A 14,669-nucleotide genomic window follows, 5' to 3' on the forward strand; every position below is an offset into this window, starting at 1 on the left:
CCGTCTGAAATTTCCTTCTAAAATGAGCATTTTTATCAAGCTTGTATGTTTATGTTCAGTTATTCACTTTAATGGCAATGAAAATGACCTATTAATTGCCATTAAAGTGAAATTCCTGAACCTAAACATACGAGCTTGATAAAAAATGCTCATTTTTGAAGGAAATTTCAGACGGCACTTAGAGGCTTTTGCATCTGAAATCTTCAAATATATCAAAACTATTGAACAAACTATATTTAAGAATAAAATAAATTCAAATCTATCAAAAAGCAAGACTGTTTAATTTAATAGCACAATAATAAGTCTGGTCATATTGTCTTAACAGCCCAATGAAACAAGAAAAACAGACAAAATGTAAAGAGTGCTGACACCTGGTGGTCGTAATATGAAAACACAATGAACGTTTGAGACAAGGCCCTAAAAATCACTTCACACCCACCAAACTTTTAAGGTAAATAATAATAATAATAATGTTCTTAATTATGCATAAAGACTGAAAATAACACAGGAGACCATAGATTGCATCTGCAAAAATTTTGTATTTTGCTTCATTCTAACTCTACTTTAGATCAGACAGGAAAAGCAAGAGGTTCAGAGCATAGATACATACACAGATACTAATAAACCCAAACCGCATAGTGATTACCAAAATGCATCGGAAATATAAAAATACGTCCTCCATATTTACAACCAACATTTATCATCAGTCATATGTACAAAGGGCAAAAAGGGCAGAGATACAGATGATCCAAGCAACAATTACATTTAAAAGCACAAACTCCATCATACGTCATACTGGGCATTAGATTCAATTCCAGAATGCTCTATGATATTCTGGAGTTCCAGGTTCGAGACTAATGGTCTGTGGACAGTATGTGCAATGAAGTCATAAAGTTTACATTTCTTGTCTTAGAAACATTCAAATCAACACTTAATGTTTTTCCAGTTCAATATTATTATTACATATCGATGGGTGAAATGAATGAAACAGAGGCCATGATGAAAACTGCTCTGTCACTAAACTTGTAAGAAATTAAAGCTCTTTGAAACTACGGCGAATTCAGTTTTACGCTGTTATCTACAGTACTGTTCTTCCATGTCATAAACAGCCAACCCAGTTTTCCGTTGCGTTATGGCACATATACCACAGAGTAATTTGATAGATTCTTTTGTGACAACCACTTTCATTACTATAATTTAATCAGCGGCAACTTGAGCAATAAAATATCATGTCTTTCAGTGGTTATCTCTAGCTGTACAATAAAAACAATATTGTGGCTGAAGCAACAGAGGACATGAAAATGATTTACTGAAAAACAAAAAGAAAAGATCTCATGATTAACAAATTGTTTCTAAGCACTGACATCGATAACATAAAAAAATGGACTTTTGGAAAGCATATTTACACAACTGCACTATCAACTCCCAGATATTTGTGGTAAATTTTACAGTGGTCAAACAGTTTGCTCAGCTACAGAATACAGAGAGTCTAGACTAACATTAAAAAGAAGTATTCCATTATCAGAAAAACCTGTTTTAAATAATATTTGTTTTCACCTTGAATACATTATAGCCAATGTTTTTAATGGATTCATGTGGATTGTGCAGAATTCTTCAGAGATTGAACACGGTTAAACACACACAGGATTTGATCGGCCCTGTTCATTTTTCTCTATATATACAAAACTTTCTTTACACAGAAATAAAGATAACAGAAAAAAACTGTTTAACAGTTATGACATCAAGATCATGTAAACTTTACATCATCTTTCATTTAAAAAACACAATAACTTTCATAATTTTTTTGTGCATAAAATAAATATGCTCTTTTTTTGGATGCTGCCAATACTAGAATATATTATGGATAAAATTTTAAATTCAGTACAAAAGCCTCTGCCTTTTAAAAGTAGAAAACAAAAATAAAATAGAACGCATCAATAAAAGTAAGCAAAAAAGAGGGAAATATACGGTTAGGAGCATCTTAAATATGACTACATGAAAAAGAATGTGAAGGCACTTAAATCAATTCGTTTTCCTAGTGCAAAACAAGTGCAATCCAGCTTAAACTTATTAGGAAAAAAGCCAAGATGGCAGAGGAAGAAAATCCTGTCAAAGCAAGCTTTGTAAAACCGCAAAGTACGTCAGGCACCTGTGATTACACCTGCTGGAAAACATTCAGAGATAAAAAAAAAAAGAAAAGAAAAGAGTCATAAAAAGAAAAAAGAAGTTCTTTGGGGTTTAAGTAAGGATATGTAGTAAATGGACAGTCTCATGGCATTTTAGGGAAATCAAAACAAACACTCATGAACTTTCCCTCCCACACCCTGTGTGTGAAGTGTTTAGTGAATTTAGAGCTGTAGGCTCACATCCATCTAAAACAGAGCAGCATGTACAACCGCCCACATCCTCTTCTCTCTCTTTAGTCCTTAAACTCAGTGCTTGTTGGTAAAGGGGAGTTTCAGTGTATGGATGGACACATTTCTCTTCTCACAGTTCTAGGGATGAATGTCATTGGAATGCATGTCAGGCGGGTTGGATGGTGGTCATGAGGCTTGTTGGTTTTTTAGGGCAGGTCAGGAGACTCAGGATCTGTAACGGTAAGGGTCGAGGGCCGAGTAGTCGAGGATCATTAGATTTCAGTGGAGGCCTGGGTGACAGAGGCAGCTCCACACGGAGGGGTTAGAAATATTCAGCTCCTCCCTCAGGATCCCGCTTTCTGAGAAGGAAAGGGACAATTACTAATTATTCATAGGGATGTTTGGGGTCGGTAAGATTTTGTATGCTCAGCAAGACCGCATTTAATTGATCAAAAATACAGTAAAACCAGAAATATTATGAAATATGATTACAATTTAAAATGGCTGTTTTCTATTTGAATATATTTTAAAATGTAATTTATTCCTGTCATGGAAACAATGTTGAAAGCAGTTGTGCTGCTTTTTTTTTTTTTTTTTTTAGGATTCTTTGATGAATAGAAAGTTAAATAAATAGAAAAGCAAAGAATTTTGTAACCATATTAGTTTATAAAATTTAATATGTCCTTGCTGAACAAATTTATTTATTTCTTTCAAATGAAAAAAATATATCTTATTGACCCCAACTTTTAAACAATAGTTATCTAACAATCAAAGTGTATTAAGTTAAAAACACTAATAGTTTAATTTCACTCCTGAATGTAATCTTTAGCAAACCTCAAAATGAATATCCAATATCTAGCTTCCGACAGACCGCCTTCCGTATTAAACTTACGGGGAAAAAAACGGAACTGGCGTCGCGTCCGTTAAGCTTTTTCCGTAAGTTAAATAGGGAAGGTATAGGACGTAGTGTGAGCGTTTTGAACTGTGAGAGTTTCATACTTTCTTCATAAGTTGGATATGGAAGGTGGTCTGCCAGAAGCTAGATATTTTACTTCATAACTTGTTAAATATGAATTTTTTTTTACACAAACGTATCGCTTAAACCCCAGGAGCCGTGTGGAGTACGCGTTTATGATGGATAGATGTGGATGGAGGCACTGTCTTCAGCTTTATACTCGTGACCCCTGTTCACTGCCATTATAAAGCTCGGATGTCTCAGGATATTTATTAATATATCTCCGACTGTGTTCATCAGAAAGAAGAAAGTCTAGGATGGCTTGAGGGGGAGTAAAGCTTGGGGTAATTTGCATTTGAAAGTGAACTAATCCTAAGTCTCTAGTGTTTAATTTTTAAATTATGTAGCCTAAATAGTGTAGTATTTCAATTTTTTTTATATTTATCAGTTGTCGGCCATAAATAACTATATTAATTAATTGTATAAATAGCAAATTATTTTAATGTCAGTACATCCTTAATAACTGTCAGTGTGTGTCTCACCTCGAGTGGTAGTGTGGTTCAGGGGGACGGAGTGGGGCCGCGGATGTGTTGCTGTAGCTTGCAGGCTCTGGTTGAGCCTGGCTCAAGTACCTGCTCACGAGAGCAGAATGATCCTGCTCGTGGCTGTCCTTCAGGTCCTGTACGTGTCGCGGCACCCCCTCCATCCTCTCCACACTCAGCACGCCCCTGTGGCCGTCCTCCACTGGGCCACCCTCGTCATAGAAGAGCAGGCTGCGGGAGCGGACTACGCACACACACAAAGAGAGAGAACAGAGTTACTTATGTCACATGACTTGCTTACTTTGATTATCATGAGATATGTAGGGTGAAGAGTATGGCAAGCCGTTTTGACTTTTATTCATTCTCAGGATATGAATTCTTGATATCAACAATTCAGTTTTTACTAGTTAAAATGGCAGTTCTTGATATCAGGAATTACATTTCTACTAGTAACAATGACAACTGTTGATATCAAGAATTAACATTTCCACTAGTAAAAATGTTAATTCTTGAAATCAACAATGATGTCATCACTCGCAGAAATATGTATTCTTGATATCAACATTTGAATTTCCATTAGTAAAATCTTGAATATTCTTGATATCTGTAATTGTATTTTCACTAGTGAAATGTCACCATAGGCTGCCATTCAAATTCAATTGTTGATATCAAGAATTGATTTCTTACTATTTGAAATTCCAATTTCACATATCAGAAATACAATTCTTACTAGTAAAAATCATAATTTTTTATATCAATAATTCAGTTGTCACTAGTTGAAATGTCAGTTCTTGATATCATCAATTGAATTGCTACTAGTAACAATGTTAATTTTTGATATCAATAATTTGATTGTCACTAGTGACAATGTTAGTTTATGATATCATGAATGTGATTGTTACTAGTAAGAAAGCCATTTTAGATATCTGAAATTATATTGATATCAGAAATACATTTTTACTCGTAAGAATTGTATTTCTGATATGTGAAATTGGAATTTCAACTAGTAAGAAATCAATTCTTGATATCAACAATTGAATATGAATGGCAGCCTATAGTGAAAATACAATTACAGATATCAAGAATTCTAGTATTTACTAGTGGAAATTCAAATGTTGATATCATGAATTAACATTGTTACTAGTGGAAATGTAATTCCTGATATCAAGAACCGAATTGTTGATATCAAGAATTCATATCCTGAGATGTGAATAAAAGTCAAAACGGCTTGCCATAGAAGAGGACTCGAAGAGCTTGTTTAAAAGAAAAAGCAAGATTTTGAGTGTGCTACTCTTTTAGGCGAACCCATACACATTAAGGCTTCTATGATTTTTGGTTACTACAGCAACACATCGCCATCATCCATGGGCCGAGTCTGTAGGGCCCTTGTGAAAATGGACGAGGCATTTGAAGCTTTTTTCAAGCACAGCTTTGATAGAGCCGAAAGAGATGCGGCTCGGCGTGTGTCGTAAAGTTGAAAGAGGATTGTAAAATCTGCTCAAAGGGAAGTAATGATTTCAATCTAAAACTCTCTGGGATGTCTGACAGTAATTTGGCGGTGAGAATGGGCACAGTCGGCCCAGGAGCTCTGCTAATAACCTTTATAACAGAGACGGCCTCACACCCTTTCAGTCTCTTGTGGGGGGAACGAAATAAGTGCTGTCAAAGACACACAGCTATTATCTGCCTGGATAATTGAATGTGTCTGAAAGCCGGACGACCTACAAATAAACACTTCTTTGCGCATACGCAGAGAAATGTAATTATATCATGCAAAGTACACAATGAAAGTTGATGATTTCGACTCATATATTAGGGGCAGGGACGAAACATACCCTGGCTGGTGGTGTAGAGGTCACCTGAGGGCAGCGGTGCGGACTTCACCGTGTGTGAGGACGATGAGGATAAGGAGGAAGAGTAGAGGGAGAGCTCGGGCAGGCAGGGAGCCAACGAGCCCAGCACCAACACAAAACACAGCGCCACCACCTGGCCAGGAGGAGGAACCACACACACGGTGAGCACACCGCCCCACTGTAATCTACTTGCACTACAAGTGTCAGAGCAGTGCTGACCTGCCTTTACATGCATAGGATCAAAGGACTAAACTAAATAGACAAGCCCCGGTTTCACAGACAAGGCTTAAGGCTAGTCCCAGACTAAAATGCATGTTTGAGCTGTTTTAACTTGCAATGACATATAATAAAATATGTCAGTGCCATTGTTTTGTCTCAAGATGCATACCAGTAATGTTTTTTGTAAAGTCACGTTTACTTAAATGTCTTAACTGAACTAAGGCGTAATCCTGGCTTAATCTAAGCCCTGTTTGTGAAACCAGGCCTAGATGTTTCATTAAGACTCTGTTTTTTTTAAAAAAGAAACACAAAGAAAATGTGTGTGTGAATGCGAGTGTGTTGCAATAAATGCGTGTGTTTGTACAGTATATATGCGTGTATATACCATGAGGCAGGTTCCGGTCTGCGTGGAGGCGATCTTGCAGGATCGAGGCACTTTCCCGCTCACTAGAGCCTGCAGTCTTTGTAGCTGTTGGAGTAGAGACCTACGGATGACACAGAAACACATCACAAAAGAAAAATGATTAGTAAAGTCTTCAGTTCAGGATGTAGGCAGCGTATTTGTTCGCAGGCTGTGTGTGTTCCTCTCTGTGCCGTTTTGTAACAGCAGGATCTTCGTATTCTTAGAGAGCATGCGAGGATATTATAGTTCTTACTCGCCACAGTGTTACATAAACTGAACTCTCCTTCACACGACTCACACAGTCTCTCCCACACAAAACGCACTTCACCTCCTCATCAACACTGCTGTAAGCGTGTAGTGGCTGTTAATTGATTTCTCCTTCAATTACTTCCTTCTTCAGAGGCCAATCAAACATACTCTTTCTCTTTTGTTCTCTTACACACTCTCTGATGTGACCCAAAACACGCAGAGATACAGTACTTATAGCCACAGGATCTGGGTGTATGATATAATAGCATACCCATACTATTTTTGCAGTATGCGCACCACAGGCACACTTTCTATCTGCATGGAATACCTGGATGACCTAGTACATTTACAGAATGTTCAGAACACAAGTAGAGCACACTACGTGAGATAACACCTTCTATTTTCAGTGTTATGTATGAACCAGAATTTAAATCAGCCATATACTTCTTAATTATTGACTGATTATATGATCACAATTTTACACAAAATGACAATTACTATATTTTAGACAACTGAACTGAATTAAACAAGCAATGTAGTGAGGTAATATGACATGTAGTTGATTATGTAGCTCTAGCACTAACAATGCCAAGGTCATGAGTTCGATTCCCAAGGAATGCATGAACTGATAAAATCTATACATTTAATTCAATGTAAATTGCTTTAGATAAAAGCGTCTGTCAAGTGCATAACTGTAAATGTAAAACAATATAATTTACTATTTTAACTGTAACATAATATATTATTGTATAGCTGGCAGTATTTAGTATATTAAAATAAATAAATTGTCTTCTGTTCTTAATTGTTTTTATTACAGTTCTTCTTAGTTTATTCTCTCATGTTTTGTATGTCATTTTCTTTTAATTATTTATTTTATATAGTTTTTTACTGTTTAAATAAAGCTTATATAAATATACACACACATATCAATCACACAGTCTCTCTCTCTCTCTCTCTCTACACACACACACACACACACACACACACACACATATACACACACATATATACATATATATATATATATATATATATACACACACACACACACACACACACACACACACACACACACAGTGCTCAGCGTAAATGAGTGTCTAATTTATCAAGAATTCAACCACAGGTGAGTCGAATTATTCATCACACAGGTGTCCAGCAGACAGTTTACTATAAAAGGGTGTTAAAACCCCTTCCCATTTCATGCTGTCAGCAATGGCACCCCATGGAAGAGAAATGTCACAAGACCTGAGAAAGAAAATAATTTCTTTACACCAGAAAGATGAAGGCTACAAGAAGATCAGCAAAGCTTTACTTATCAGTCACAATACTGTAGCAAAATTGGTGCACAAATTTAAAAAAGATGGAACTGCAACCGTCTCACAGAGACGTCCAGGTCGTCCACGGAAGTTAACACCTCGACAGGAGCGTCTTCTGAGGAGAAGAAAATCGGCATGCAAGTTCACTGCAGTTAACTAAAGAAGTAGAAAGCAAAACTGGGGTGACTATTTCCCGTGACACAATACGGCGTACACTGCAGACGAATGGCATGCATGGGTGCCATCCACGAAAGAAGCCTTTCTTAAAGCCCAGGCACAAAAAAGCCCACCAGGAGTTTGCCAGGGCCCATGCTGACAAAGATGAAGACTACTGGGACTCTATACTCTGGAGCGATGAGACCAAGATAAATGTTTTTGGAACTGATGGCTGCAAAACTGTATGGTGTCGCAAAGGTGAGAAATACAAAGAAAAATGCATGGTGCCTAAAGTGAATATGGTGGTGGCAGTGTCCTTATGTGGGGCTGCATGAGTGCTGCTGGTGTCGGGGAGCTCATGAATTCACAGATGTACTGCTCTATACTGAAAGAGAAGATGCTACTATCATTCCGTGCTCTTGGTCGTCGTGCACTTTTCCAACATGACAATGATCCTAAACACATCTAAGGCTGGATTTCTGAAGAAGAACAGGGTGAAAGTGATTCAGTGGCCAAGTAGTATCCTGATCTGAAGTTGAACATCACTCTTCATCCTCTCTAAAAGAGGTCATTCTTTTTGTTATGGGGTGCACTCATTTTTGCATCACCCTAATTTGAGTAAAACTGAAAAATGTGTAATCTAAGTTATATTATTAACCTTACTTTCATGTTATAAGTTATACAGATGTTATATTAAACCAAGTTTTGTTAACATTTTGGAAATTGTTTTTGTGTTCATTGAGAAGTGTAATATATATATATATGTATGAGAACGTGTAATCTCAGCAGCAGACTTCTTCAGAAGAAATTATTGTTAATACAAAAGGATATTGAGCTCCCTCTAGCGGAGTAAGAAGCAATATCACATGATGGAGAGCTCCTCCAACACCAGAGAGAGCTATTGCAACATGTTTGAAAACAATAAAAAAGAGGCTATTTTAGTGTTTCATAATTTAGCAGAATCTTTTATCCAAAAAATCATAGTTAAGAGCTTTTTCACCTGTCTACATCACCCCAAAACAAAGCATCTCATATTAGTTTTCACAGAAACATACACATACAGAATCGGTCATAATGAATGCTGTAGACTAGTCTAGCTCAACAGTATGTTTTCAGTGGTGAGAGGGGCTCGGACCACCCTACTAACCTCACAATAATCATCTCAATTTGATCATATAAACAGTGGTTTTCTTCAGATTAATATACAACCCACCCACTAACACACAAACACAAACTCCCCCCTACTGTCTCTTTGAATTCTCTGTGATAAGTCAGAAGGCTCTATCCTAATAAGAATCGGCAGAGAGCCAACGCACAGTCTCTTTATCCTGTAATGAGGGGCAGGCAGGCACCGTGCTGCGTGCTACTTTAAGTGTGTTGTTAATAAGGGGCCTGAGCCAATCCTCTATAAAAAGCACTACTCTACATTTACATATATACACCACTCAAAAATCAGTACGATTTTTTCAATTATTTTTGATAGAAGTCTCTTATGCTCTCCAAGACTGCATTTAACAGCTAAAAAAAAAAATCCTACAGCACGTGTTGCTATACTATGGCATTGAACGATTACTGTATTCATATACCATGGCATTGACATGATATTCTAATGTATTTCAAAACATGTTAAACAAACCATGATACTTTCTTGCATGTTTTCATTAAAGGGATAGTTCACACAAAAATTACAATTGTAAACATTAGCAATCCTGTATGGTTACTTTCTTGTATAGTACACAAAAGAAGAGATTTTGAAGAATGAGTTTTTGTTCAAACAATGAAAATCAACAAGCTCCAATAATCACCGAGCCCCATTGGCTTTAATTAAACAGACCGAAAAAAATCCCCAGAAACATTCTAGAAGAAAGTAAGTCATGCAGGTTTGGAAAAACATTAGGGTGAGTAAATGATGAGAGAATTTTGAATTTTCGTTTTGCGGGAACTACCCATTTAAGAGCTGTTGTCTTCAATAAGGTTTTACAGTTAATCCACAAAAAAGCTGACTTTGATAACACCAAATCCCCCATGGTGCTTTCTGTCTCTCTAAACAGTAGGAACAGACAGCACCCTGTCGACAGCGCCTATGTTCTAACTAGGCCACCCAGGAGAGAATGAAAAGGTGCTGCTATATATGATCGGAAGGGGAGGTTAAGACCTGCGTGCATCTGGACTGACTTAACAACACCTGCTGACTGCAAAGAAGCTGCTGAGTACACTTACTGCAAATACGGTTACAATTAAACTGATAAAAATCAACCTATAAAGTATTCACTGTGATTAAACACAAGCACACATATGGTATCTCACCTGTTGGCATTCTCAAGCGTCTCAACTTTTTTCCAAAGTTCGTTGTTCTCTGAAGTGTAGTTCTCCACTCTGAGGAGGAGAGAAAGTGTTGTAATTGCACACGGTCACTATGACAGATTGACACACACAAATAAATTGTTTCCATATGTTTGACCATAAATAATCCCGTCAGCATGACTGACGGGAGCACGATGGAAAAAACAGTGTATGTGTCCACTGTGAGTCCAGTCTCTCCAGCACATTATCCAAACCCTGAGAGCCTAATAGCAGCACAAAAGGGAAAATGACTCATGCAAACGTACACACACCCCAATGAGTGCATGGACTGTAGCCATTGGCCGCATTCACACAACAAAAGCCATAAAACAGCAAGCAAGAAATAGAGTATTTTGCAGGGAGAGGGTGTGCTAGGGTGAGAGAGAAGAGAGGATTAAAGGAGAGGAGGTCAGCAAAGAAAAAGAAGGATGAAGGCGCAGAGAGAGTGGATGCTAGTGCTAGGCAAACAATGTAAAAGGGGGGAAAAGAAAGAGCAGTGGACAAAAGGAGAGCAGTCAGAAAGGGAGAGAGGGAGAGGAAAGGGTAGAGAAGAAAGCAATAAGACGGAGAGATAATAAAGTGATGGAATTACTTTTTCTCCAAACACTCCACGTATTCCTTCTTCTTCCTGCGGCTTTCCTGTGCAGAGATCTAAGACAAAAATATGCATCTACTTTAGCATATTATATATATATATATATATATATATATATATATATATATATCATATAATAGGAGGATCTGACTGAATTAATATTAATAGTATGTGATCAGAAGTAATACCTTGTTTTTTATTTTCCTGCGCACCCGTTTGAGGGCTTTCTCCTCGGTTTTGGTGAGCGGTAGTTTGTTGGGTACAGGATATCCCTCAGCGATCAAAGTCCTCTTCTCTTCCTCTGTCAGCATCAAAGGGCCTGATGTTCCTTGCAGCTTCTGTAATACAAGTCAGAGATTTAAATCTGTATAGTTGTGCTTCAAATGTATGTGTATAAAAACGTCCATTTGGATTGTATATAATGATGCTGCTTTGCGTGTGACTCACATGCGGGGCAGTGAGGAGAGGGGACGAGGAGATGGCTGTGGAGGTTCGGGCCTGTAGCCGGGCAGGGCTGGAGGGAGGCAGTGAATGTGGGCTCTGCAGCTGGCCAGGGCTTAATGGTGGCAGTGAATGTGGGCTCTGGGACCCATCGCTGTCGCTTCCATGGCTGCTGGGAGGAGTTGGCGGCAACCGCAGATGTTCATCTGTTGAGGACACAAATAATCTTGACGCGCCTTAAACAACTGTGACTCATTCATTTCTGACATTCACTTTCAAGCATTTCAATAATCAGGTTTAATTCCATACACATGCTATATCCGTCAAAAGTTAAAATGGGCAATGAATCTCTGAGCAATGACAGGCCAAAGTGTGAAACTGAAATTCAGTCCATTCACCTGTCATCAAGAAAAGCCAATAAAGTTGAATCCTTTGGGAATTTCACACACAGCACATGCATGCACAATGATTATAAGTGTGGTGGTGAGTGTTGGAGTCATCATGTGTTTAGTCTGGCGATGTCCCAGCATTTACACAGAACTGCTTTAATGCTGTTGTTTTTGGATGAGCAGAATAAAAAAAACACCATACTGCCAGATAGACGGCGCACACACAATGCCTGCAGGTGTTACAGGTTGCTTGCCATTAGTAGATTTTCATTTTAAAATGACGTGTGGTGTACTGAGGGGACAGTCACAGTGGAGAAACTTAGGCTCTTTTATTGCCTTTTTAGTGGCTTTTCTTAGCAGCACACTAGTCGCAGAGGTAGGACTTAACTTGAAATCTTAGTATTGTAATCTTGGTATTACGAGCTCAGATTCTAAAAGTTGTCTAGAACCAACAACATCAAACATTAATGCTTGTATTAAATACCAGCAAAGTCCATGTAAGCCGTTTGAGATCTAACTTATCAATATCATAACAATCCAGTTGCTTAAACTACCGTTCAAATGATTTTTTTTTTAAACAAATGTATACTTTTATTCAGTCAGGATAAGCTGTTCTTTCAAACTTTAAATTCATCAAAGAATCCTGAAAAAAATCAGCACAACAGTTGTCGACGCTGATCATAATAAGAAATGTTTCATGAGCAACAAATCAGCTTATTATGAATGATTATTATGAATGATTTATGAAGGATCATGTCAGTATCTGGAGTAATAGCTGCTGACAATTCAGCTTCGCCACCACATGAATAAATTATCAGATATGAAAATATACATAATTCACAATATTACTGTTTTACTGTATTTTTGATTAAATAAATGCAGTCTTGGTGAGCATAAGAGACTTCTTTCAAAAACATTTAAAACAAAATCTTATAGATATATGGAACTAAGCAAACACTTATGTGCACACACACACACACACACACACACACAATAATACAGACATGCACCAACCTAAAAAAAAACAGTAAATAAATACATTTTGCCACAATACCAGGGTCTAAAATGCAACCGTCAGAGGTCACATCAGAGCCTGTTTTCATCAATAGGCCATTCAGAAAGGGCTAAAGCTGAGATTTGAGAGACTGTCAAAAACACATGCAAAAGTTAAATAAAGAAACACTCACACTAAGCCTCATTTCCTCTGGAAAAGAAACATACCATTAGAGTATTTATAACCCTGAACTGACCTTAGTGTGAGGGAGCAGAATAAAAGAGGGCTAATTTGCTTAGTGGAAGAACTGCACTGGCCATACTGTATGTGGCAACTAACTGCTACAGTATATGTTGAGTACATTAGCTTGTTGTTGTGTACCTAAAGTAAAGGTCTACTGTGCATGCTTTTTAGCCTTTTATTTGGAGGACAGTCCTGTTGAAAAGTCCAGTGGTGTTTTCAATGCTGGCCCCCAGCATAGGTTGCTCGTATGCTAGTGTCCCTCCTAGGCTTTTTAACTAGCTAAACCAGCAAGACTCCCTTGGTCACACAGCTTCATCATAAATACCATGCTGTTTGAGAGCAGGACTGAAGAGAGATTGCACACCCACCTGAGGGCACACTGAGGAACTGGTTCACCTCTCTGGGCTCTGCTTTGATGGCAGGAATGGAGTTTGAGCTCAGGCCTTTGGAACTCTAACAGAACAAGAAAAACAGCAAAACAATCATTAGTGTAAACATGGAATCTAAATTTAATGCACATTCCTGGTCTCAAACAATTCATCTATACAAATTTGATCAATTTTAGTAGTTGCTCTCCTCTAAAATTATATTCTTTTGCTGCTGATAAATTTAATTATCCTGTTACACTCATAAATACATTGCATTCAAAAAGTAAAATGGAATACACACTGACTACAAACCACATAACAGATGCTTATACACTTAAGTATTTCTCAAAGAAGCATCCTGTCTGTTTCCTCAGTGCAAGCTACAGCAATATATGGGATAAAGACATCATTCAGCTTTATCTGAGGGTCTTTGATGATATCAGGCTGCAGGGGTCTGTAGTATTTGATGATACTGAACTGTTAAGGTACTGGACTAAATGTGCTCCATGCTGGATGTCTGAGACAGTAAACACAGCTGAAGGCAGACTCAAACTGTTTACACTGACAGAGCAAAGGCTACCCGCCTGTTAACCACACACAGTCTGGCCAGCGACCAACCATCATGTACAAAGAGAGGTGACATGAGCCTCAGATCAGAGGGCCTGCTGAACCCCTTCGATTCTCTTCACGCCCCCCTCTCATTATTTTCTGGGTCAGCGGGTGGAATTCCTTACCAACTTGAGCTGGTAAAGGCCTTTGTAGAAAAATATTAGAATATATCTACTGTAAAACTTAATGATTGCAGAGTTGTGCTATTGGCTAGAAAGTTGTCAGTCTATATTATAACAATGCTGTAAGCCATGATACTGTCCTATCTGGGGTTTTATGTGTATTCAGAGACTGAACATTACCTACACAGAATCACACAAGCATGTGTGCTGATATGCAATTGTGATTTTGTTAGATCAGTTCAATAAATGAGTTGATGTTGAGAAACAAACATTTTAGACACAATATATCCATTTACTTATCTGCTCTGCCAACAAAAAATTGTTCCAGACAAAGCCAAAGCAAAAATAATCATTTCCTCACAGAGCAACATACAGCAGTGCTGTTTCGTTCCTAAATATATCAGTGGTCTTTCATGAATCAGCTGAGTCAATGATTCATTGACGCACTCATAAAGACAATCGCTTGTTTAGTTCCAGAATTAATCAGTGTTTTGAACAAAATGGTTAAGTTAATG

At 37.8% G+C, this 14,669-nt stretch overlaps 1 protein-coding gene across 2 annotated transcripts in view; it reads right to left on the bottom strand.

The window, feature by feature from the left end:
• Nucleotides 1-526: 526 nt before the first annotated feature.
• The window catches only part of creb3l1 (cAMP responsive element binding protein 3-like 1), a 38,745-nt gene continuing 24,602 nt past the window's right edge, over nucleotides 527-14,669 (bottom strand). The window contains exons 4-12 of one of the 2 annotated variants that reach the window (XM_067400670.1): nucleotides 13,424-13,508; nucleotides 11,436-11,635; nucleotides 11,177-11,326; nucleotides 10,986-11,044; nucleotides 10,358-10,426; nucleotides 6,312-6,411; nucleotides 5,690-5,840; nucleotides 3,855-4,098; nucleotides 527-2,716 (exon numbers count right to left, since the gene is read on the bottom strand). In XM_067400670.1, the coding sequence (XP_067256771.1) occupies nucleotides 2,680-2,716; nucleotides 3,855-4,098; nucleotides 5,690-5,840; nucleotides 6,312-6,411; nucleotides 10,358-10,426; nucleotides 10,986-11,044; nucleotides 11,177-11,326; nucleotides 11,436-11,635; nucleotides 13,424-13,508 (1,095 nt within the window). In that variant the 3' untranslated portion in view covers nucleotides 527-2,679. Of the gene's footprint in view, nucleotides 2,717-3,850; nucleotides 4,099-5,689; nucleotides 5,841-6,311; nucleotides 6,412-10,357; nucleotides 10,427-10,985; nucleotides 11,045-11,176; nucleotides 11,327-11,435; nucleotides 11,636-13,423; nucleotides 13,509-14,669 lie in introns of those variants that run through there. The other variant, XM_067400671.1, reaches the window with a different exon arrangement.

This window comes from Chanodichthys erythropterus, chromosome 11 (genome assembly GCF_024489055.1).
Source record: "Chanodichthys erythropterus isolate Z2021 chromosome 11, ASM2448905v1, whole genome shotgun sequence".
NCBI lineage: Eukaryota > Metazoa > Chordata > Actinopteri > Cypriniformes > Xenocyprididae > Chanodichthys > Chanodichthys erythropterus.